This window comes from Neofelis nebulosa, chromosome 1, assembly GCF_028018385.1.
Source record: "Neofelis nebulosa isolate mNeoNeb1 chromosome 1, mNeoNeb1.pri, whole genome shotgun sequence".
NCBI classification, from domain to species: domain Eukaryota; kingdom Metazoa; phylum Chordata; class Mammalia; order Carnivora; family Felidae; genus Neofelis; species Neofelis nebulosa.
Genome location: NC_080782.1, coordinates 39619685 through 39646865, shown reverse-complemented (window position 1 = coordinate 39646865; position 27181 = coordinate 39619685). Strand labels below are relative to the sequence as shown.

At 36.6% G+C, this 27181-nt stretch overlaps 1 protein-coding gene across 2 annotated transcripts in view; it reads right to left on the bottom strand.

Moving 5' to 3' along the window:
• Positions 1 to 27181, bottom strand: part of ITGA1 (integrin subunit alpha 1) — a 170037-nt gene that overhangs the window by 91056 nt on the left and 51800 nt on the right. For both annotated transcript variants that reach the window (XM_058719426.1, XM_058719436.1), the window contains exons 2-6: positions 20930 to 21050; positions 7726 to 7838; positions 5029 to 5117; positions 4812 to 4923; positions 4067 to 4194 (exon numbers count right to left, since the gene is read on the bottom strand). In XM_058719426.1, the coding sequence (XP_058575409.1) occupies positions 4067 to 4194; positions 4812 to 4923; positions 5029 to 5117; positions 7726 to 7838; positions 20930 to 21050 (563 nt within the window). The remainder of the gene's footprint in view (positions 1 to 4066; positions 4195 to 4811; positions 4924 to 5028; positions 5118 to 7725; positions 7839 to 20929; positions 21051 to 27181) is intronic.

Below are 27181 nucleotides of genomic sequence, written 5' to 3'. Positions count from 1 at the left end.
GAATGGAGGTAGGGAGGATAAGTTACGGGGAGAAAAAAATCCAGAAGCAGATTCTGCCAATCTTAGGGCAGAATTGGTTGTTGTAATTGAAAACAAACAAAAACAAAAGACATACACCCCCCCCCAACACACACACACCCACCCCCCCCCCACACACACACACATACACAAAACCTATTTAAATTATATTATAGTCAGTCAGGGAGGAAAATGGTTGTTAAAATAAATTGTGTTTTTGGAGAGAATTACTATAAGACCACATGAATGATAACCATGCTTTTCAGTACACATTTCTTTGAAGAGTATTTTTCCAAAAGTAAATATTTTTCCAAAATTTATATGAACAGATTTCTTTTCTGAATCCACTAAAGGAAGATCAAACTTTAAAGGGAATTTAAAGGTGTTAAGACCCTTTTCACCACTTCAGCAAAAGTGATGGCTTAGTAGTAAATATGTCCTTTTCAATCCCCTTCACTTAGAGAATAACTTATGAAACTAGTCATTAACACAACTTAAGTCAAAATAGAAAAAGATTAGAAAATACTAAAGTGTAAACACTAAAGCCCAAATATAAAAGTATTTAATAGAAAATTAAAATGCCAGTTATAGAAAAAAAAGTCTCATTAAATGTTCACCTATCAGAAAAAAAATTTTTAAATCATTAATTATGATATACACACTTATTCAACAGGGTCTCATTAAGAACCCACTCTGTCACAGCAAAGCACTGTCTGGCCAATGACAAGAATTAAAAGATGATATAAAGTCTGTATCTAGAGATGCAGCAGAAACACACACACACATCAATATATAATAATGCATTAGTCCTGTGTTTCTCAAACTTTAATGTGTTTAAGAATCATGTAGGTTGCTTACTTAAAATGCAGACTCTATAGCCCCACTCTGAGAGACTGATTCTGAAATCTGGGGTACAGCCCAAGCACCTCAGGGATTTGGGAAGAGAAGTTCTATAAGCCTCTTTTGGAGAAACACTGCATTACAACAGAAGCTCTATGAGGGCAGTGGCTGTGTCTATCTTGTCTCTATGATTATCCAAGCCCCAGCACAAGGCCGAGTACATTGTAAACCCTCAGGAAACATACTTGAATAAATGAATGAAGGAGTATGGCTAAACTCCACAATGAATGATACAAGCAAAATGTGACATAAAAATTCAGCCATTTAAGCAGCTCCTCTCTCTTTAGGAAGCAGGTTTCCCTGGGTGAAGTCAGTGGATACTACAAATGACTCAATGCACAGGGTTGCATTTTGAAATCTTGCCCTTTGTGGAATCAGGTCCTGGAAACAAGTAACCCGACTCTTCTGCCTCAGAGTATGTTCGTTTCCCTCCCATAGTCTGGTAGCATCTGAACTCTAAGGGCTGGCCCCCATTCCTCTGAATAAAGTGATTGTTCTCCCCCCGCCGCCAAGAAAGGTATACAACCCTGGCAGGCTAGAATTGCACTGGTGGCTGGCAGAATAGCTCCTCTATTAGGACTTTCACTACAGAAATAGAAACTTAATTACAGTTCTAGTAGACAGAAACATCAAAACTATAGCAGAACAGGTTGAGCATATAAACAATTGATTGTTTACAAAACTGAGTTCTTTATAAAACTGAGTCATGGGCACAGAACCCCACTGAGGCAGTGATTATTTTTGTAAGATAGCCTTGTAGATTTCCTTCCTGGAGTTGTAGAGTAACTCCAAACATGTCACTGCTGCACTAATGTCCACAGATAGCTACAAATAAATAAACTTTTTTTTACATTGAAATAGACAAATTCATTTAAAAGTAAAATAAAATTTCCAGATGACTAAAAATATTAGAAATAACAAGAAAATATTCCAAGACTATTCTTAGCTTTGGAAAGAAAGGCTTGGATAAGGAAGTAGAATGGGGTGGACAAAACAGGTGGAAGGGAAGATTGGACATTATGGGGAAAGGCAGTAAAAGAGGGGAGAGCTGTGATCCAGCCATCTGGTCACAGGTATGTCAGTGCAGAGGACAGAGTGCCAAGGGGTCTGGCCAAGGAAGCTATGGGCAACCATGATGAGATAAAAAGGACCAGAGACCTACTATTTAGGGACATCAGACTGGACCAGCCCTGAAACTTCTCCAAACAGCTGAACTGCAGCTGGAAAGCTATGGTTTCTGATCTGTCATCAACAAGCAACTTACTTTATTTAACAAGTTACTTAGCCTCTCCTATCTCCTCCATAAATTGAGATTTGGGGCTAAAAGTCCTCTACAATTCCATCCAGCTTTAATTTTATAGCCCTATGAAACTCTATTTACCAAGGAGAGAAAGGATTGGGGAAGAGGGCAAAAGAGGAAGGGAGAGGTCCTCAGCAGGGGGCAAAAAAAGGGTCCATGTGAAACATGTACCAGATGGAAGAGCAAGTCACAATTCTAGAATGGTCTTTTTTTTTTTTAAGTTTATTTATTTATTTTGAGAGAGACAGAGACAGTGCAAGTTGGGGAGGGGCAGAGAGACAATAAAGAGAATCCCAAGCAGGCTCTGCAGGGCCGCATAGAGCCTGATGGGGAGCTTAAACCCACAAAGCCATGAGATCATGACCTGAGCTTGACTCTGATCATGACATGATCAGGAGTCAGATGCCTAACCAACTGAGCCATTCAGGCACCCCTCAAATGGTCTTTAAAAGGATGCAGGTTGCCTTATGCCCTGTATCAAGAAGAGACACCAAACTTCTGGTAATTCACTTGGGAAGACTAATTGCAGATGAGAAACTTGCATCCAGGAAAATTTACCTTTTGTGATGCATAAAAGTCTATTTTTCAAATAATTTTATACTGATTTCAATATGTTCTTTATTGTCCAGAAGGATATACAAAGCCTTACTCCTCACCTAGCTCTCACCTATTCAGCCTTGGAACACAGCCATATGACATTTCACTTTGAGGTTTGCATCTACTTTGCAATTTTTAACTACCATCCTTTTGGGGAAATTCATTTTGTAAATGTGTGTGTGTGTGTGTGTGTGTGTGTGTGTGTGTGTGTGTATCTATCTATACATACATTTATAGGCATATATATATATATATATATATATATATATATATATATATAAATATACAAGCATATCATATATGTGTGTGTGTGTGTGTGTGTAGTCATGTCCTGTACCAGGTGTGGGTGTGGTAAACAATGCAGTCAGACCACTTTTTCAGTGCCTCAAAAATTTCTCCAAAGTAGAGCTTCAGAGAGAAAAGGAAAGACACTGGTCTGCAGGTGCAGATCTAACATCTTCTTTGCTCTCCTGCAGTCCCCAAACCATGAAACAACCATTTGACTCTGACTCCAGTGCTAATTCCTGTTCTCAAGGCACTGACCTCACTCTGACATTTAATTTGCCTGTTATCCACTGTCTTCTCTGTATTTTAAGCCATATGGCTGTATAAGTTTAATCAGCATTAGATTAATTAAGCCCGAACTCAGTGTCTAAAACCCAAACTCAGTGTCTAAACCATGTGAGAAGCTTCACTTCATTTAATGGCAATAAAGGGAATGTGTTCAGAAACAGATACTCATGGGGAGAAAAAAAAATCCAGCTTAATGTAGCTAAAGCATCGAGCACTTGGATTTTGCTTAAGAAAGTATTAAAGATGAGAAAAAAATGGTCTTTAAGCGATATCCTGTGATCACTTACTAATTTACTTGTATAATATAAGAGAGGGGATTTAATGTGATGTGTTCTTTGGGATGTCAGATTAGTTTCCACAAATTCTGAAACCCTGTTCTGATATTACCGAAGCTGGTTACACACTTACTTTATAAGTAAGAATTCAATTATGATTTATAGGGGATATTTTTCAAGAGCATCAGAAATGGCAGCTTTCATTATATTTTCTGTTTAGAAAATAACAGGGTCTTCCAGTAATGTCCCTTTCATCAGGAGGAAAAGACAGGGATATGGAATATAAAATTCATCCTGAATATTAGCTTTATTGATTAATTTATGTTCAGAATATTTTGTTTTATTAAAAATCTATGCATTTTTATCTTTAGAACAACAGAAATCAAAATGCGTAGTCACATACCTGTGTCTGTTTAGGACCAATATCCATTCTTTCAAGAAGGTCATTTAAAAAAGCTGTAACACTCTCCCAGGGATAAATACTGTTGGAGCCATCCAGCACGATGACTATGTCCAGTTGAGTGCTGCATTCTGCAATAAAAGGAGTCAACTGTGCAAATTTCGAGTTTATCTTTTTAGATAGTATGAAAGTGTATGAAGTGTTTTCATGGCTGAAATAGGCTCATTTAAAAAAAAGATAAGCTGGTAGTCTACATGGTGGACACATCGCTTCTATAATCAGAAAGAAGTAGTTTTACAAAAACAAAGTTGATAAATACCATTACATTCAATAGCAATGGGTTTGGGATTCTTATCAAGTAAAACATCTCTACTGAATTGTAATTAACATTGTATGAATTATCTTTGGAAGTTTTCTCAGTATGAATTTATGTAACTGTTCTCATTCTGTGTGTATTTCAAGTGAGATTACTTTCTTCAAAGAGACTCATTCTTTAAATAAAAACAATGTGACAGCTTTAGCTATGATGTTTAAACAAGACTTTGTTAAAGGTTATTTACACTAATATCAAGTCCAAAAATAGCAGTGGGGTTTGGTTATATATTGGCAAAGCAAAAATTTACCTAAATTGGTAATGCTGGTAGCTGAGAAAATACTTCAAGCTTTTTGGTATGCTCCTGTGTATATATATGTCTCATTCACTGCTTACACTTTTCAAACATGTAAGAACATCACATAAAATCTGTACCTTGTACAGGAGCAATGGAGTTCACGACTTGAAATGTGGAGCTAACATCAGAACAGATTCCAGTTGTGTAATGTAAATGTCCACATCTATAGGCATACAAGGGCCCACATGCCTTTTAAAAAATTAAAACCATAAGATTAAAAATTATATAACAAATTTTATAAAGACTTACAATGATGGCATTCTTGGCTCCTTAACTAACTCCTTGCTTTCTTACCAGAAACCCTCCATTTGGGTTGGTGACTAAAGTTGATCCAAACGTCATGTTCTCCTTTACTTCCGTGACATTGGGAATTGATGTATTAACTAAAAATAGAAACGAACTTTTATGAGGGTGGAAAACAAAGTAAAATTAAGTGCCTTCTCGTTAGGACATTCTATTTGCTTTGTTCATATCATGGCACATTTTTCTTTTGATTCAACTAAATAGTCTTCAAAGTATTATTAAGGAATATAATGAACAAGCTAAGGCTGAAAACCTGGCTTATGTCCCAGAAATGTTGTCTGGATAACTGTCTCAAATACTTCTGCTGAACTGTAAAAGAATGCAGAGCTAGTGGGGGCAATGAGAAAATGTGGGACAGCCTTTCACACATTTTTGCTAATTAAAACAAATAGAATACTTAACCTCATAGTATTGTAGATATATAAAGGAAACTTAAACACTTACCTTGCATGCTATATCTGTATGTTATAGATGGCCAATGATATAGCATCACTTCTGACAAGAAGAGGGAAAATGGGTAGTAGAGCAGAAAAAAAACCCCACCAATATATATTTTGAACATCGATTTCACCATCATGGGGACATCATGAAGTTTACAAAGAAAACTAGAGCAAGAAGGAGTAGTGGTCAGGAAGTTCGGGTAAAAGAAACAATGAAGGGATGCCATTTGTCATTCCAGATGGGAATGTTGGGTCTTGAAGCAGGCCAACCTGGCAAAAGTGGCAGGAAGTTCCACTTATTCATAGTGAAAAAAGACTGGGCAGGAAAATCAAAATTTTCTAAACCCTGCTTAGCAGAGTGCTGAAATATTTGAAAGTGGCAAAACTCAGGTTCAAGAAAGATTTACCTCACTCTTCACGCCCAAAAGTTTTTCCTACCTTAAGACCATTATAGATGCAGAGTGAGGAATGGAAGCAGAGATTCCTGAATGGTCACACTGTCTTCCTAATGTGAGTATATGGGTCTTTGTCCTAGAGTTTAGTCTGGTTTGCCTTGAAAGCACTTGGAACTGGACCATTATCTACACTGGTCTTGAATAATCTGTATTAGAGTTTTTTATACTAGAGTTGATCCAGGATGAGCTGGGACATTGGGATGTTAGGGACCACAGCAGAAATGTCTCCACTGTTGTCGATGTAGCTAAAATCTCCATGCTAATGTTAAAACTCCATTATAGTTTTTGGTAATGAAGGAGTAGCTCCTATTAGAACAAGTCTTTTGCAAATAACTCTAGGAAAAGGAAAAAAAAAAGAAAAAAGAAACAACCATCTGAAGGCACTAGAAAGCAACCAAAAGCAGACAGAAACTGGAGGGAAGTCTATACTTGTAAGAAGAGATTAGCACTGGCTGAGTTTCCTGTTTATGTGCTTGCTTTCCCCCAAGGGAAGGTCCTAGCTATGGCTAAACCTCAAATAGTAGTCAAAGTCTTACTGTTTTGAATAAACAGAGGACAGAGATTAGGGTAATGACAGAAGCTGTAAAGTGAAGGGGTATATCTTGGAAAGTAGAGACACAAAAAGAGAGTTCTAACATACACACATATGCTCTGTCCAAATATCTGAAGCACTTGAAATGTATATATATATGCAGAGTAAACTTCAAACAGCTCAGCTACAATAAGAAGAACTGAATGGAGATTTTAACTGCTTCCCACTGCAGTTCAGAAATTGAGTTCAGCCAAGTAAACTGTCTGCTAAAACAAAAAGTTAAGACTATTCAAAGGCAAATAACAGATCTAGAACCTCTACACTTATAGCTCAAAAGTATAATCCAGGACATAATCCAAAATTACTAAACATAAGAAAAAAAAGGAAATGTGACTCAATCTCAAGAGAAAGGTAATAAATGGAAAGCGATGTTGAGATATTCCACATGTTGTAATTATCAGGCAAGGATATTGAAGCAGCTATTATAACTATGTTCATAAATGTAAAGGAAAAATGTTCACAATAAACAGGAAATTGAAAAAAGAGAACTGAAAAATAGAATATTTTAAATAAGCCGTTAAAGTATGTGTTATTTTAATACATTTAATACTGTATAGAACACTGAATTGTAAGTCTTGGATAATTCTAGTAGGAATTTTCTAGTTATGTTCTAATTATAGTGATATTTCTATCAAATATATCCATTTCTACATAAATTTACCTTGTGCTATTCTCTTTAAAAGAATTCATGTACTACAATTCCTTCTCTGCTATTTTATTAAAAAAATTTTTTTAATGTTTATTTATTTTTGAGAGAGAGAGAGAGAGAGAAAGAGAGGAAGAGAGAGAGAGGGAGACACAGAATCTGAAGCAGGCTCCAGGCTCTGAGCTGTCACCACAGAGCCCAACGCGGGGCTCAAACTCACGAGCCATGAGATCATGACCTAAACCAAAGTCGAACACTTCACCAACTGAGCCACCCAAATGCCCCTGCTATTTTCTTTAAAACAAACAAACAAACAAACAAACAAACAAACAAACAAACAATTAAATTTTGTGGGAGCAATGTAATGGGCCAGGTTTTCGGAAAGTTCTTTTATTTCTAAAGTTTGGAATCAAAATGTCATTTTATGTGAATTTTAATGATAAGAATTGAAGAACATTTATAGATTCTTCTCATATTTTATTGAGTTAAAATTATTTTTCATGCAACTACTGAGTATAATTTAGGATCAGACTTTAATGTAAAGTCTTTACATACCAGGCAGATCCAACTTTACGCAAGGTAATGGTTTGCTTCTCCCAACTGGACACTTATAGACATCTCCAGTTCTGTTCTTGGGTTGACCAACTAAAGGAGAGCCAATAAGCACCCTGGAAGTTAAATAACTCAGTTAGCATTTTTGAACAAAGAGAAACATTTATTTTAGTTATTTCATGACTAGTTCTAAGACAATGACAGTAGTTCTCATAGACATAATTATAGTTACCCTATGTTAGTAATGCAATGTTATTGAAAATAAGCTGAGTTTCTTCCCCAAATTGCAGATGATGTGAATTAAAAAATCATAAAATACATAGAAGAGAGATCTCAGAATATTTTATTTATTGTATTATATATCACTTTATTATATTTTTTATTTGGGGGCTGAAACAATACTTGTTGGTTAAGTCTGCTGCTATATTAGTTTATAAAACACACATGGTAGCATAAATGACTTTTTCCTAGGAAGAACTGAGAATTTCACAGGCAAATTAAATATTTGATTATCATAAGATTTAATATTAGTATGTACTAATTTGTAAGCACTTAAAAAATAAGGATAGTTATGAGACCCCAGGTTAAAATCACTTACTGTTTTTTCAGACAGAATTATAAAATCAATTTAATAATAATTAATGAAAAAATATAATCATGATTTATTTTAGTCCTAGGAAGCCATTTAACAAGGTCTCCTATGATATCTTCAGGAATAGGATGAATGAATGTAGTTGAGTGTTAAGGCACTTGGGTGGATTCACAGCTGCTGATTCGCTGCTGGCTGAAAAGCTATATACAAAGATGCTGATCACTGCAAACCAAAGGACGTTAATTATGTACATAAGACTGTACTTGGGATTGTCTTAGCATATATCTTTATTTATGACTTTTGTGAAGATATAGAAAGCATAAAGGTATGCGTCAAGGAAATCAATATACCTGTTTGGACAATCAGAAGTGTCAGAACATTCTGGAACAAGAAACTTAATAAACTAGTTAAAGTTTAGTAAGAACCTATGTAAATAACTTCACTTAACTACATCAATACAGGATGTGGGCAATGTGATTTAATAGGAATTCATGTAAAAAACACATGGGGGATTTGTTGATAGGAAGTAAGCATGAGCCAACCGTGTATTTCAGTACCCAAAAATGCTAATGTGACCTTAGGCTGCATTGCTGGAAATAGATGCCCTGGTCAAGGAAAGTGATCACCCTTCTGTGCTCTGCACTGTCAGACCATGTCTGTAATCTCCAAATTAAGAGGGACATAGGCACAATGGAATGTATTTAGGAGACTATGACTCAGATGGTTAAGAGCCTGGTAATTTTGTCAGACCAGAGATGCTTGAGGGAAAGTTGGGGATGTTTACTATACAAAAAAAAATATCTGAAGGAGAGTCGAGAGGTTCTGTCAACTAAGTGTAGGTACTTAGGGAATATATTTTTTAAAATATATAAATATTTGAAACTCTGTCATATTGAAAGGGATGGGGCTTATTTTGTGTAAATCCTTTGGGTAAAGCTAGTACGAATAGAAGTGTTTTATAACAATTGCAAATACTAAATTATTGAACAGACTCCCTAAAACATAGTTATTGTAATGCCTTTGTAAAGCCATTCTTTATATGCATAAATAACCATAAAAATGTTTAAACCTTTTAATGCATAATTATTACTTCTGGAAATCTATCCTTAAAAAATGGCCTAAATTAAGGGAAAAAAGGCTAATGCATAAAAATAATGCTCGTAGTGTTATATATAATATGAAAGATTAAAAGAAATATGGTCAACAGCAAGAACTAATTATTGCAGAGACATTCTATACAATATTTCAGTCATAAAACACAACAGCTAATAAGATTGCATGGTAGTATTAAAAATATTTATGACCCAATTCAAAGTAAAAATCTACCTAATTTAGTGAAAAACTATGACAATTCAAAGTGAAAGATACCAAATTATATTCAATATATTCATCATAATAGCAATGATAATTATAGCTAGCATTTATTAAATTTATACCTTATGCCAGATATTGTTCTAAGTGCTTTCCATATACCAAATAACTTAATCCTCTCCATTAAATATAGCATGAATTTTGGAGCCAGACTTCACAAATTCAAATCATGTTTTTGTCATTTACTTAGTTGTATGATTTAGGACAAATCACTTATCTTAGTTTCTTCATCTGTAAAATAGAAATAACAAGAGTACCTACCTCACAGTACCATCACAAAATCTGAATGAGTTAATGTATATAAAATTTAGCTCATAGTATATGCTATTTAAATGTTGGTTGTTGATGATGATGATGATGTCTTTTTCAGCTGACAGGACTACTCAATCTATGTAAAACACAGATTAGGGGTGCCTGGGTGGCTCAATCGGTTAAGCATCTGACTCCTGATTTTGCCTCAGGTAATGATCTCACAGTTTGTGGGATCGAGCCCCACATTGGGCTCTACGCTGACAGTGCGGGGTCAGCTTGGGATTCTCTCTCTCCCTCTCTCTCTGCCCCTTCCCCACTTGCACTCTCTCTCTCTCTCTCAAAATAAATAAACTTAAAAAAAAAATCCTTTTAACATAGGTTAAAAAGGAGTTCACCAAAAACCAAATTACATTAAGGACGTTATGGTTAGTGTTCTTTCTCCAAAATTTTTAAAGATTTTTATAACATGATTGATTAAATTAGTTTTAGAGTTAAAACAATTTGAAGAAAAGTAGTGAGCCTACTATTTGGAAAGTATTTAAGTTGAGGCTACATAGATTGATCAATGTTTATTAAGAACATTCTATACACCCAGCATTTACATCAGGCCCTGTGGATATGAAATGGATCAAACACAATGGTTTTTAGATTGTTTAAAACTTAGGGGGGAAGCAAAACCATACATGGATTATTATAATACTCAATAGGTCAGAACTTGGTGCAACTTCAGCAAGGTATTAGAAGCAAGGAGAAACAGCTCCTTTGATAATTCAAATAGCTCAGGGTAGCTGGAGTAGAAGTCAAAACTGTCAAGCTAAATAGAGTCTAGATCAGGAATGTTCTGATAGTCTAGTTTAAGAATTTTAGATTTATTATATGAAGGGGAGAGTTGGGAACCACCAGTGCTTTAAAGAGGGATGTGATATGATCAACTGCTTTATGAAGCTTGTTTGCTTGCAGTGTCATGAACACATTTTTGGGAAAGGGGCAAATTAGACTCAGAGAGTGAAAGTAGGGGTTTCTCGACCCAGACTAGAAAGGAGGATCTGAATTTAGGAAGTGCAGAGGAAAGGAGAACCAATTCTACAAATACTTAGACTATCAGCTGTCTTAGTTTGAGTTCCCCCAAAAGCAGACCCTCCACAAGGATGTTGGTGCAGGTAGATTTAGGGGAGTCAATTCAAAGCACAAACAAATGTGTTGATAGGGAAAATGATAGAGGGAAGGAAGAAAGGCCAATAGAGTGCACTGATAATGTGTTACTTCTGTAGGCTTCTGGGCTCAGTCTTGCTGGGGACTATCTCAGAAACTACATGGAATATATGTGAGCATTCTATGAGCATGGTTCAGGTGCTAAGAGTAAATGCTATTGCCTTAAGAGAGTACAGAGTAAGAGAGCTAAAGGAGAAAAAATAGCACTTAAGATTTTAATGAGCAAAGGAAGAAAACTAGTAGCAGTGTCCGGAGAAGGAGAGAGACAATCAGAAAACAGTGGTATCACAAAAGCCAAAGAGGGAAGAAAATAAAGAATGGGAGTGTAGAGCAGACTTCATTTCAAGAGTTTTGCTAAAAATGAGGGAGATGGGTCATGCCAATGTGTGTGGGTTTCTTTTTTCAGGCAAACCATTAAGGGTTTGAGGTGGATTTAAATTTATTATGGAAGGCATCTGGATATGGATAAATGATGTTGAGAAAAAGCTAGTAACAAGAGAAAGGCCAATATTACAGAAGAGAAAAGAGATCCCCTGAGCTGGTATAAAGTGTGGATCCAGAAGGACAAATTTGTCTTAGAAATGAGGAAAGGCCATGGATTCCCTAGGCAGGGATCTGGGTGGCCCAGTATCCAGGGGTTTGAAACTGTGGTAGATTGCTTGGAATTTTTTTCACTTTTGCAATGTGACATTGTCCTTCACTGCCCTTCATTAATGCAGAATCTGTTTTGCCTCTTGTTGGAACTGGGACTTAGTTGATAAATAGAAGGCAGTCGAAATAGAGACACTGTGACTCCAAAGGCATGAGTAATGTATAGAATTGTGAAATCAATACATTGTACACCTGAAGCTAATGTAACATTACATGTCAACCATACTTCAATAATTTTAAAGAATGTATTACAGATTCCACTTCACTCTTTTTGGAAATCTAAGACCACACACTGTGAATAAGCCCAGTTTAGCCTAATGGAGGAGGAGGAGAGGCAACATGGAGGAGAAGCAATGTTTCAGCTGACAGCACGGACTGCCAGGCATGTGAGTTAAATCGCCTTGGGCCCTCTAGCCCCAAGTGAGGTACCAGATGAGCACTCATGCAGTTCCCACCTATGCAGTCCTCAAAATCTTGAGAAACAATATAAATTATTGTTTTAACTCATTAAGTTTTGAGATGATTTGCTATGAGCAAGAGATAAGTGAAACAGGAAGGGAGGATAAAGTTTTAACCTTGGGCCTGTCCCTCCCTTCCTTCCTTCCTTCCTTCCTCCCTCCCTGCTTCCTTCCTTCCTTCCTTCCTTCCTTCCTTCCTTCCTTCCTTCCTTCCTTCCTTCCTTCCTCCCTCCCTCCCTCCCTCCCTGCTTCCTTCCTCTCTTCCCTTCCTTCCTCCCTTCTTTCTTTGGAAAATAGTAGAAACATGAAATTTAGGGACAGAGGTAGTAGGGTGGTGGACTTGTGAAGAGTAATGAAGATTTAAACTGTCAGGGCATACGTAGGCCAGTCATGCAGCCCCTCAGGCCAAGATAAGGTCAGGGATGTTCTGAAAGTTGTTTCTAGTGTAGTTGTAGGACAGGCCTCCAAAGACACTTCCAACTCTAAGATTCCATCATCCAAATAGAGCAAATTATTAGTGTGTAGAGGAGTGCTGACTAGTTTAGAAAATGTACCATTAAGTGGGGGAAATTTAGGACAATTGATGAAAAGTGAATTCTTTTTAAAATTTTTTTTATTTTTTAAAGTTCATTTTTGACAGAGAGAAAGAGCGTGCATGCACAAGCTGGGGAGGAGCAGAGAGAGATGGAGACAGAGAATGTCAGGCTGTCAGCACAGAGGCTGACAGGGGCTTAAACCCCACAGACCGTGAGATAATGACCTGAGCAGAAATCAAGAGTGGGACGCATAACTGACTGAGCCTCCCAGGTGTCCCAGTGAAAAGTGAGTTCTGAACAGCATGTTAATAATAAAGTTACTGTGAACTCTAAAACAGGAGAGAGATCATGGATAGCTCAGGAAAAAAAGGTGGAGACAGAAGAGTGACGGCTTTTAAAACCAAGGTTATGAGGAAGCACAGGTGGTTGGAACACAGTGTGAAGCTGCTGCATAAACCGGAGCAGAGAGGCTGAGAGTGGTAAGCAGCAGACTTTAAAGATAAGGCTCTGTGGTTTATATTTGATGTCTGAGGCAACAGAAAGCTCCTAGAGTATGGTGATCCCTGGAAATAGCAACTGGAAACATGTCCTATTGTGTATTCTGGATAAGCAAGCACTGAGGAGTGAGAGCTCAGAAAGTGGTTGTGTAGAAGGCCAGGATTCAGACAGGGGGTGTGAACGCTGGGATGCAGGGTGAAGAATGGGTTAGCAGGAATAGGATATAAAACAAGTTTGTGTGTTTTCCTAGGAGCTATTTGTTCTGACATCAAGCTTGCAGCTCTATTCACTACTTAATCCTAAATTAAGTCTCACTTTTCCCACGCTGTATAAAAATAACAAGATCCTAGAAAAGTATCAGCATAGTGTTTATGGAATTTCAGGAATCTCCAGCCTTCTCAATTCCCATTATCTTGCTATATTTTTTTTCTTGCATACTTATCACATTCTGACCTACCTGTTTATTAAGTTTATGATTTATGTTTTGCTCCTTCCTTCCCCAATTACAACAGCAGGAACTGTCATCTTATTTTGTTCACTTATATACCCTTAATGCCTATAACAGTTCCAGAAACAAAATAGCACTCAAGTGAAGTGAACAAATAAGACTGTATCAAAAGCTCTAAGAATCTGAATAAGGCAGACCTGGCAATTTATGACTCATGTAACAGGCCAAGAAGTCCTAATTGTGAAGTCTTCTCCATTTTACAGGCTGAATATTTTGCACAGGCAGAATGCCATAGATGCCTTTGCACGAGACAGGGGGCATCTCTACAGGTCAAGGTTCCAGAGAACCCTGGTTGTTACAGGACAGAAATGGCTGAAAGTCAGAAGGCTGTAGTTCTGCATCCTGGCCCTGACACATACTTGCTATATAAAACCTTTGGCAGTTCGTTCTCAGAGTGCCAGTTTCCTGTCTAGAAAATGAGGATGGTAACAATGATATCTGCTGAAACCCACAGGGTCAAATGTGAAGACTCAAAGCACATTGTGTCATGAACTATGGATATTGTTATTTTAAATTTTAATGCAAGTTTGCTTTAGCTCGGGATATTTTATTTCTATTAGATTTTTGCTTTTTTCATGGCAAATGCATTTCCATTGCAATGATCTGTGTGCAGAGTAAGAGGACTAAAATTAAAGAATGTTCTGGATCTCATTACTGACCTCTAGAGAAACACCTCGTCAACTCGAAGATCATCAAAGTGTGGGAAATAATTCTCTCTACACTCACTCTACAATGACTAATTCTAATTCTCATTCACTCCTTCTAAAAGTTCACTCTATACTCTGTTCTTCTCCATGAAAAAGGTCCAATCGTAATAAAATTTAGTAACCTGAGAAATGTTTGCTATTCATACAGTCATTCTTGTCATTATGATCATTATTTTATTTATTTGAAGAGTAGCTGGTCTGTGACGTCTCTGCTCCATATTTATTTTTTTTCTCTGTAAAAGATAGTTTTCTAGAGATTGTTGTCTCATATTTACATTATTTCATGAACACTCCTTTCACCTAACTCTTTTTTGATGTCCAAGCCAAAGCAACTATCAGAGTGCCAAGTACCCACCAGGCTTTTTTTTTTTTTTTTAATGAATGGAGTGTTTGGTCATCTTAGAGAATGAAGTTATATAGTGGACCCATTATCTGCAGTGCTTTCAGTCATGAAAGGTGGAGGGGTAGAAATGGGGTGAGCCAAAGAAATGACAAGTTTAGCAAGGAGAAAAATTCAACTTCAGAAGATATTATAAACAATGCAAAATAAATATTATATTAAAGTTGTAAGAGAAAACGTGATAGAACCTTTGAAAAGTCTTTTTATGCCAAGCCTGAATAGGCTTTACTTAAAACACACATACAACAGAAACAACATCAATCACACGAGTTCCTTAGTAAACCTCACCTGGCATCATAGGGGAAAGACACAAAGCCAACATATTTTGATATATATTGGATGGAGGATTGGCTAGGAAGGGATCTTCTTCATGAAAGCCTACTTTGAGAGATAGGCCCACTGAAGTCACTGAAGCCCCCACTGAAGCCACTGAGTGGTTGCTGGAACAGCAGTTAAAAGGGCTGATGCACATATTAAAAGGAATGAAGCAAAGGAGCCACAGAGTGGAAAGCCCTGAGAGCCAACAACTTGTATTTTCCCATTTGGCAGAAACTTTGCCATACTGGTGATTACCACTAAATCTGGAAAGCTTGTGCAATGTGGAGCACATTTAAGTTTCTTCTCTTCAAAGAAAATTATTAAACTAATTGTGTTCTTTGTGAATTTTTCTGAACCACATTGCAATTACTTGGATGTTCATCTCATAATGAACAACGGCTGATCTTAATCAGAGATATAATGTGTTCTGCTACTGAGAAAACATGTGGTTTTCTGAGCCAAAGATAAAGAAGTAAATTACATGTCACGGTCAACTTCTGAAAGGTAAAGAGGGCATAAGGCTGCCTTTCCTGTTAACTGTTAATTCTTTCCAAGGATTAAAGTAAGGCTTTCACATGCACAGACTGCACTTATAATGCACCAACAAGTCTTCCTTCTTTAGGCATACTTCAACCAAGATGTAATATGGGTCAGGGTGGTTTTTTAAAAAATCTGAGGTTGATGGGCTTCCAAAACCTGAGTAGTAAATATGATTTATGAAGGTGCCCACCTCCGGAGAAAAACTGAAAAACAAAACTCATATTCTCCCAAATATGACATTTATTCCATAGTCCATTTCTTAAAGTAAGTATGCACCCTGTCTGATTTTATAAACGTTTACAGAATATCCAAAGATGTTTCTAAAATTTATTTCACATTACCAATGCCTGGATCCCTTTAGAACAATAGGCTGCTACAATGCCATCCTTCAAGGTTTGGACATTTAGATTTTTGTAGTTTGCTTACTTTTAAATTCAGTTGGCCACACTGCTTTTGTTACTCTGGTATTTCACACCTTTTATATAAGATCATTGTAGGCACGGAATGTCAAAGTGGAATTAAATTATCTGACATTCTTATACATTCAAACACTCACAAAGTCTCACATGTATACTAATACATAAAGTCTAAAACTGCAAAGATTGTTATTATCAGCACTTACTTTTTAATATAGTTCTAATAAAGAAAAAAAAAGCACCAGCCTAGGAGTGGAGAGACAGGAGTTCTATTTTCAGCTCTGGCCCTGAGTAGTTACATTTCCCTGTGGAAGTCACTTACAAAAAACAAAAACAAATCCTTTATTGAAGTATGGTTGACATATTATAAGTTGTACGTACTTAATGTATACAACTTGATGAGTTTGGAGACAAGTATACACCTGTAAAACTATCACCACAGTCTATGGCATAAACGTATCCATAGCCTCCAAAAGTTTCCTCCAACCCTCTTTAGTTATTATCATTATTAGTATTTTGTGATAAGAACACTTAACCTAAGATCTACCTTCTTAGCCAATTTTTAAGTATATAATACAGTATTGTTAACTACAGGCACTATGTTGTACAGCAAATCTCTAGTATTTATTCATCTTGCATAACTGAAACTTTGTACCCTTTGACAAATACTTTGTTTTCCCCTCCTCTAAGCTCCTGGTAGCCACCATTCTACACTCGACTTCTAGGAGTCTGACCATTTTAGATTCCTCATAAAAAGGAGATTATGTAGTATTTTTCCGTGTCTGGTTTATCTCACTTAGCAAAATGTCTTCCAAGTTCATCCATGTTGTCTTAAATGGCAAGATTTCCTTCTTTTTTTAAGGCTGAATAATATTCAATTGTATGTATATGACACATCTCAAAAATCTATTCATCCATCAATGGACTTTTAGATTGCTTTCAAGTCTTAATTATTGCAAATAATGCTGCAAGGAACATAGGTGTGCAGATATCTTTTCAAGATCCTGATTCCATTTATTTTGTATATTTACCCAGACAGCTGGATCATAGAGTGGTTCTATTTTTAATTTTCTGAGGAACCTCTATACTATTTTCCATAGTGGCTGCAATTTACATTCCCACCAACAGTGCACAAATATTCCCTTTTCCCCACTTCCTTGCCAACACTTATCTTTTTTGTTTTTGATAACAGTCTTAAGAGAGCTATTTTTGACATTATTTTTGCATGTGTGTGTGTTTGTTTTTTCATTAATGATAACAGGGAGTTATACTAGATTAAGTTGTTCAGCCAACAAATAACCATTGAATGTATATGATGTTTAAGGCCCTGTGCCAGATTCTGGGTAATGCACAGAGTTGCAAGTGGGAAGCAAAACCAGTCCTTGCTCTCTAAATATTTCCTCCAATATATTAACTTCTCCCTCTTATCTATATTCCATTTCAAGTTTCCAACTACATGGACATTACTCAAACCATTTGAAACCATACTTACCAACTTCCTGATAAAACTTATTTTCCCTTTGTGTACATTTGTCTCTGAATGACTACCCATTTTCCAACCATCCAGTGTAGAAATCTTGGAATATGTTTGATTCCTCCTACACCTTCATTGGACACTTTCAAACTTCCACCAGGCTTTGATGGTTCATCTAAATTTATCTTGCCTACACTTTTCTTTCATTCCAGTTCTCTCTAACCTAGCTTGGGACCTCATCTGTTAAGCACCAGATTGCTATTCTTGCTTGCCTATAGATTCCCCAGCTTTCAGGCACTTTTTTCTCCAATCCAATTCTTTAAATGTAATATTATGTGATTTCCTAAACCAAGTTTCATAAATGGTTCTTTTTTTGCCCTTTTTAAATATAATTTATTGTCAAATTGGCTTATATACAACATCCAGCGCTCATCCCAACAAGTGCCCTCCTCAACGCCCATCATAAATGATTCTTAATGCCTGCACTTAGGACCAAGTTTCTTCATCTGGCTTCTAAGGTCTGCCATTGCCCTTTCCCCTCTGCTCTCCCAATGTCAGTCCTTTTTGCTTACCAACACACTCACTTCTCAAATCTATGTCCCTGCTTATGTGGCTTCCCAGATTGGAGTGGCATTGCTTCTTCTCTTATTAAAAGTTAAATCATCTTTCAAGACTCAGCTCAAGAGTCAAGAATCACTTCCTCCTTCTTTTAACTGCCATTGATTTTACAGTCTTTATTACACTGATTAGCACTATTCTTTATTTCTAATTATTAAATATGAGCCCTCTATTAGGTTATAAACTTTGTATTTGTCTTATATCTCCCATAGAATGTAGCATAAGCTAGACACATGGGATGTATTACATAAATACTTGTTGCTTGATTGGCCCATAGTTTATGCTATGGCTAAAGAAAAACTCTAAATAACCCACCAACAAACATTTGTACATAGACAAGCTATATTTCATGAAGAAAGAAAAATGTATAAGGCATGATCTCTAACCTAAAAAAAGTTAATATATTATTATTAACATTATCTCACATGTGTGTACAAAATTCTGAATGGTTTGTCTAAAATTCAATTCAGTGTAGGCTCATTCAGAAAGGCCATTAGCAACATCTCCCTCCCAAGTCCCCCGCCCCAACCTTATTTTCCTATCTACTCTGTGCACTCTTGTTTCTTTCCAAATGATGGTTTGGCTGTCTTCCTTTACTCATCTACACATTCACCTTCTTCAAAGACAAATTCATGACATCAGGTCTCCATTCAGCCTGATTTCGCATTTTCCTGTTTTTTTATTTTACAGGTATCTTGAAAGAGATTCAAGAATTTAGAAGGCGGAAAACTCACAATAGGATGGGCTTATAATAAGGGACAGAAAGAAACTAAAGAGATCAAATGGGTGTACCATTTGATGAACTCTTTATTACTGGGGAGAAATAATGAACCTTTATTACTCCACTAAGATTCATTCAGGTAACTAAGGACTGCTGATAACACATTGCCCTAAAATCAGGGAGCCTGGACTAGATAATAGAGTAAGCTTAAGGGATTTCCTCACATCAGAACATGAAAATCAGACTTTCATTAGGTTAAAAATTTTTGAGTCTCCTTAAGTTCATTTTAAGTAAGTTGTTTAAGTCTTTAAGGCTTGTTATTTGTTATATTTCTCTTTATTTAAAAACAATTGTTAATGTTTATTTATTTTTCAGACAGAGAGAGAGAAAGAGAGAGACAGAGAGAGAGACAGAGAGACAGAGAGTCAGAGTGTGAGTGGGGGAGGGGCAGAGAGAGAGGGAGACACAGAATCTGAAGCAGGCTCCAGGCTTTGAGTTGTCAGCACAGAGCCTGATGCAGGGCTTGACAAACCCTTGACAAACCTTGACAAACCCATCTCACAAACCACGAGATCATGACCTGAGATGAAGTTGGACATTTAACTAACCGAGCCACCCAGGTGCCCCTGTTATATTTCTCTTTAAAATTTATGTGACTAATAGTAATTACTGAAAAGTAACTTTCATATACATTTTATTTAAAAGTTAAGCTTTTTAAAGAAAAATACATACTGAGTTTCAGTTTGTTATAGCTTATGTCCAAGGAGAAGCTCCGCCCGCTCACATTAATCTCTGAGAAGCAGAGCTCCTGGAATTGCAGGCATAATGCCAGCAGAATAAAATTGGTGTCTAGAGCGATGACTTTTCCCATTTAACCTTAGAAGGGGTGGGGATGGAGTGGTAAGTGAGAGTACAGGATGGAAGGACAGAGAACATATAATTCATACTCTATTATTAGATTTCTACCTAAGATATTTGTAAGGAAAGTAGAGACTGAAATGCTTCCAAAAATTCTAGTTTGTACCTAGGATATAATATTTGTATATAGAAAATGTGAGAACTCAAGTTCTTACTATTGATCATTTTGGGGAAATTATGATCAAATTAACTGTAAAAGATAAAGTGAAACATCAAAAATCCATATGTTTTTATTTGTGAAATATAGTAGAGTGATTGATTACTGTTTTCCTAGGAGATATAAATCCCTTCTTGTTTATTCTTTTAGTTACTAGAATAATTTAATTTACTTTAAGTTGTTAAACTGAAGCAAAGTTTAACAAATTCTTGGTCTTTTTTTCCTATAAGTTCCAATTTAAAGAAGGAACACTAAAAATTACGTTAAGTATACAGCAAAAGAGCTTTAATATTAATTTTGTGTAATTTTCAACAAGTTAAATGTGGTTTAAAAGTCATACCTAAAGTGAAATGAACTATTATCAAAGGGTTTAAAAGTGTATAAAAGAAATTCAGTAAAGTTCATTATAAACCATAAATCAAATTCAGTAGGTCAGTAAATCACCAAAAAATTAGTCCAATAATATTTTGTGATAATAACCCTTTCGATCTCATTGGGATCTCATCTGGCTCCCAATACTTGCAGCTGAATTTTAGCTCTTCTAAAATGAGAACAATCAAAGAACTCTTGTCAGAATAACATAATTACAGAACAATGACTATTTTGGACAAGGACCTTCTTTGAGGTCAACACAGGCTTAGAAATCACTAACCACTTCCTTTAATATTGCCAAGGAATTTTCCTTTTTTTTTTTTTTAACTGAGTCAGTTTCCATTACCGAATGATTAAGACTGCATTTTCTACCATACATAATTCATTCTGTTGAAGTCTCATTCATAAAACAGACTGTAGCTAAATAAGATTTTCCATTATCTTAGAAGAAAATTAAAAAAACAACACAACAAAATCAACCAGCTTACCATTTTCCTTCTTCATTTTCATATTGTTGAACAGTATATCCAAACATGTCTTCCACTGGACCACTGAAGGTCATTGAATTTTTCACATCAACATTGAATGATACGCAGAAGCCTAAAACAACTTTAAGAGGGAAAAAAAAGTCCAGTTACACAGAGTTAACTAAGATTCCATCATGTTTTGAATTATGGAAGACATGATTAAAAACTGTGCTCTGATTAAAAAGAGCGATGATGTTCAAAAAAATGAGAACTGCAAGAAAGGTCTATGATATTAACTGCATTACTGACTTTAAACCAATATCATGGCTAAAGAATTCAAGTACTGACATTCGAACAAAATCCTATAGTAATTCAGTAGCTATACCATTCCCAAAGCTTGTGATTTCAGGATGTGTGAGAGAGCTGGCAGAAAGTCATGCTTATTTGTGCCTAATGGGAGTTACGGATAGCTTTCCAGTAATGAGCCCTACAGGGAATCATGGCAACTAATGAAATGTAAACAACTTCATTTTCCTGTTTTGACTACGCAAGTATCACCATTTAAATCCTCAGGACAGGAAGCTTTCTCCTTGCTGCTTCCAAAGGAAAAGCAAGCTGATTGTCTTCACCCAGAAATAGCTTCCTAAACAGGCCTGAGATTTGCTCTGCATCCCTCTCAATCAATACGCTAGAATCTCCTTAAAGTGTTGTCGGTGGTGATAAACACATAGGTTGCTGTCGATGATATATCTAAATCAGATGACATAGCTAAAGAGTTTACTCAGTGCCTGGCACATATTAGATATTCAATGAGGGCTAATTCTCTTCCATTTCCTTGTAGTTCAGGTAATGAAAACACTTTACAAGTGAGACTCTCTCCTAAAAAGAGTTCTGAATGGTGCCAAATTCCATGTTTGCTACTAGTTTTTAAAGTATACTTGTGAAATCACAAAGTATTCCCCTCCTAGATGAAATTAAGAATTCTTTCCAAAGAGCACTCCCTTATAAAATTACAAAGCATCATAAGATACATTCAGAGGTGATTAAATTCACTGTCCTTTGTTAAAATCATGATATAGCTACACATATCCTGAAAAATTCTCTTTCCTTACTCATTATAAAGTCTTCCATAAATATAGTCTAAATTCAGACTCAAACTCATTCTATACTCTAATTTATTATCTTCAAATTTTAACATTATTAAGTTCTTTTTTTGCCCAGGGTTGTACCTAATTTATAGAAAATTTTGTCCTTAAAAAAAAGATATTTATATATACTTATTTATGAAAAAGGATACTTATGTATACCTATTTATAAAGTTGTCCTTGATTTTTCCAACTGGAAATAATCTTTTAACTACTAAACCATTCTCTTTCATCTTTTAAATATCTCTCATGAAAATAATTATTAAATACTATTTTATTTACATTGTAATTATCTGTGTGTGGTTTTCTTCCCCTAGATTGGAAAATTCTTTTTTTTTTTTTTTTTTTTTTTTAAAGATTAATTTTTTTTTTTTCAACATTTTTTATTTATTTTTGGGACAGAGAGAGACAGAGCATGAACGGGGGAGGGGCAGAGAGAGAGGGAGACACAGAATCGGAAACAGGCTCCAGGCTCCGAGCCATCAGCCCAGAGCCTGACGCGGGGCTCGAACTCACGGACCGCGAGATCGTGACCTGGCTGAAGTCGGACGCTTAACCGACTGCGCCACCCAGGCGCCCCTAGATTGGAAAATTCTTAAAAGCAGAGACTCTCTTACTCATCTTTCTTATCCCTTCCCCCAATCTAGCACAGTTCCTTGTACACAGATGGGCAATAACATATTTGTAGAATGAACACATTGAAGGAGAAAGTGTACCAGTTGAAGTTAGAAGTGAACTGGCAACTGCTTCATTTTAGTTCAGAAAGACTTAATGGAGATGGAAATTTTCCAGTTAGATTTTTAAAGGGAGGGAGAAAGTCAACTTGGCAGTGTGAAGAAAATATGTCCCAAGGATTTGGGAGGGTCTCTGCAAGTAGTAAGAAGCAAAATGGGACAAATATGGTTACAATATCATAGAGAGATTTGCCTGGCTAGCGTGGAAAATGCAGAAAAAGAATGGATGGGTAGCACAGGTCCATTTATGTACATTTCCTGCTCATACTTCAAGTGTGATGAAGAACAGCTGGTTACCATCTTCTGTGTAATTGCCTTTCATATATTTGAAGACAGTTTTAAACACAGTTCACTCTACTCCAGACTATTTAGTCTCCTACCTATCTCTCACTGGTTTATTTATTTTTTAAATTTTTAATAGATCATTTTTTTAAATTTTTAAACATTTATTTATATTTGAGAAAAAGAGTGAGACACAGACTCCAAGTGGGGGAGAGACAGAGAGAGAGAGAGAGAGAGAGAGAGAGAGAGAGAGAGAGAGAGAATCTGAAGTAGACTCCAAGGCTCTGATCTGTCAGCATAGAGCCCGACATGTGGCTTGAACTCATGAGCTGTGAGATCATGACCTGAACCTAAGTCGACTGAGCCACCCACGTGCCCTAAGATTATTTTTGATATGAGAGATCCACAAAGTAGTATGTCTACAACAGGATTTCTCACCTCTAGTGTTATTGACATTTAGAGTCAGAAAATTCTTTGTTATGAAAGTCTATCCTGTGTATTGTAACAGCATGTGTGGTCCTTGTCCACATGATGCCAGTAGTCCTGCTTGCATTGTGAAGATCAAAAGTGTCTCCAGACACTGCCAAATTCCCCTGGGACCAAAATTGTCCTGGGTGAAACGCACCCTTCCATAGATAAGGACCAGAACACCACCACCAAGAATGTTGTTGAAGATGACGGAGAAACAACTGGCCTGCAGACCAGTAGCAGTTGTATCACCCAGAGCTTGTGAGGGATCCAGAATCTCAGGTTCCACTCAGATTTCCTGAATCACTGTCTCCATCCCCACAAGATCCCCAGGAAGTCCGATTCCTGTGAAGGTTTGGGAGGAACAAGTCTGTAACATGGTACCCCTCTTTCATAATGTTGATACAGGTAACATAATTTACCTAACTTAAAAGTATTCACCATCCTTTAGACAAAAGGTGGGGGTGGGGGAGACTATCTTTAATCAGGGTCAAGTTCACCCCTCTTGAAGTATTTTTCCAGAAGTTTATTACCCTTACTGTATGTTCTCCCAAAGGTCATTCATGATACTCCTCAATATAAGACCAAGAGCTTTTGGTTTCCTTTTTAGGCCTGTTTATTCCACATGTTGTGTGGAATGTCCGGGGGTGTGTGCTGCACTTGTTTTTTTTTTTCTTCATTTCCTGTCCTCAGAATTCTACAGGCAATTTGCCCAAAGTGATCGTAAATCAGTCTCTTTCAAGTTTGCTAAGGCACAAAGGAGCCTGAAGCACAGGAGATGACATAAAAAAATAGTTTACATCTTGTTCTTTTGATTTAAAGGAGCACATAAACAGTGAAAGCTTCTCGTGACTTTGAGTTCGATGTTCATTTTGTTATACTAAGTTGTCTTGGAACTTTCTGTACCAGAGGTAAAGCAAAAATCATATTCTCCATCAAAGCCAAAAAACAAAAACAAAAACAAAACAAAACTGAGGTGGCTTAAGCAGTCATATAAGATGAAAATGATGGGAAATAAAACAGACAATAGTCAGATGTCAAAATGAAATTCTGTTTCCATGCAGCAGCAAAAGGGGGATTTTTCCCTTAATAAGCACAACATTGCATACTTATTATGTGTTGCTCTTCACATGCTCCTTCTCATATAATTTGTCCCAGGCCCTACAATGAAATAGTGTTATTATCACCACTGTACAAATGGAGAGTCAGAGGCTCAGGATAGCGGAGAAATTTGCCCACGTTTCCCCAGGATTCCCAAACATTCACCTGAATTCAATATCTACATCTTATCTCTAAAACTGAAAAGGGATAGTAGAAGGTGATGCAAAGATGGGTCTAGAAAAGAGGCTACTATTAGTTCATGTAATTACATCTCCTGAGGGGCAAAATTGGGGAAGAGGCCCTTCTAGAGTGGTCATAGCTAGGGAACTGGGGATAAGGAGAAAGCTTGGAATGAGGAGAGAAGTCATGGCTACAGAGCTCTAGATAAAGCATCATGAGGGACTTCAGTCAAAACATTCCTGTTTAGGTAGAAAAGAAATAGAAAGGCTTGCTCTCTTTCAAATATGGCTGTATGTGTTATATATCTGATATATCTAAGGACTATGAGAAAGAAGAAAGGTGAGGAAGAAGATGAGATTGTTAGTTTTGAAGGGTACCTCTTGTTAAAAAAAATCATTTTGCACAATTTCTTTGCCCCAGGATGGAATTTGATTTGTAAGACAACTAAATGAGAGAAAGAGAAAAAAGAGAGGAAGAGAGGGAGAAGTAACCTACAATCGTATGGTATTTTCTGCTTATAAACATTTTGCCACTTAGAAACATTTTCATATAAAAAAGGTATTGAGCTAGACAATAAACTGTGAAGGTTAGGAAAAACAGCAGTGACTATTCTTTTCTTGTGTGTTAGGAAACTGGAGCTTAGAGGGGTAAAGTGATTGGCCTAACATTAGGCTGTGTTAGTGGCAGAGACAGGACTTCAACATTTGTCTTCTGAGGTCAAATCACAGACTTTCCATGACAACAGTGCTATTGAGGTGGTCAGATTAATAAAAGTAAAAATAATAATCGAGGTCAAGAGAACTCTCAAATGGGCCATGAGGGCTCTTAATCATCTTGTAGCTTTGGATTATTTGAGGATAAGGACTGGCAGGAAAAGCTGAATGAAGGGGGCAAAGTCTGGGCATCTCCCAAGGGCATTGACTCTCTGGCCAAAGAAGACCTTCTTCCTCCACACATCCTCTGAGTTCCAAGAAAAGTCACTGCAGCCTGTTTGATTTTTTTGCTTCTTAATGAAAAAAGTCTGTCTTTCACAGGGTGGTCCAGAAATTCTGATCTAGTAATATCCAGACTGAAGCATTTAACAGCTAATGGAATTTTGAATATTTAAAATTCTAAGCCGAAGGGAAAATCAAATCAATAATGACTAGGGATAGATATTAAAATGCTATTGCCTTTTTTCAACAACTTCTTATACATTTATCCAATCTGGAAATAGGAGAAATCATGGTATTAGCATTATATTTATTGTTTTTAAAGAGGGAAATGTCATAATATTAAGATAGGAAATAGTAATAATTGTGTTATTATAGTTGATGGTTTTTAGAGCCAATTCTTTGATTGTATAGAAAGATGCTAATCTTTAGAGATAGATGAACCTAGTCTTAAACACAGCCCTTTCGTTTATACTCTGTATGTAATTATTCACATTTATTCAACTACTCCACAAATAGTCATCAAAATTTTACTTTAGGTTGAATATATGCTAGGTCCTAGAGGTAGAATCATAAAAGATGGTGCTTCTGCTTTCAAAATACAGTAAGTGATTTAATTTCGATGAGCCTCAGCTTATATTTAAAATGAGCTTAAACATGCTTTATAGGTATTGCTTGCTGTGAGAAATACACCTTATGTATGTAGCAATAGAGAATACTCCATAAATGAGTTAATTGTGTTTGTAAGTAGAATCCAAAGAATCAGTTTACCATGTGGCAGTTGAATTTTCTTTTGGAAGAGGATTCCCCACCCCAATCCTGATGACAATTTGTACCTTGAAAAATGACACAAATGTGTTATATCAGTGGAGCAGGACATTGGGTTCATTGACTCATTTCCAAAAACAATTTCCTGTTTCCAAACTGGCTGCAATGACATGTGCAAATAAAATCTAAGATGAGGGCATCAAGCCTTCCAGGTGAAAGAGCTGGCCGAGGAGGAAGAGTGCAGATGATTCTTGTCCTTCCAGTCAGAGCTCTTGGATTCTCATCTCAAACCCTCAAGAATATTTATGATACCACCCAGGTTTTGAGCCAACAGCAAGTCAAGACTTCTCTTACATCAATGCCAATCTACTCTCCTCTAACCTATCTCAAAGATTACAAGTGTATTCCAAGGACAGGATAAGCCTGAAGTGACTCTTTCAGTATACTCAAGCCATACTAATAGTCACAGCCTTGAGCCACCTGAGAATCAGATGATATACCTAGTCAGTGCAACCTGTGTGTGCAGAGCTGCAGAGGCCCCATCCTCCCCAAACCTCAATGTTGGTACATCCTGGGTCCTTCTTGTATCTTTTGCTGTGCCACAGCCTCTTGGTGGAAATAGTTTATCCACCCCAGCTCAAGTGGATATAAACTCCGAAAATT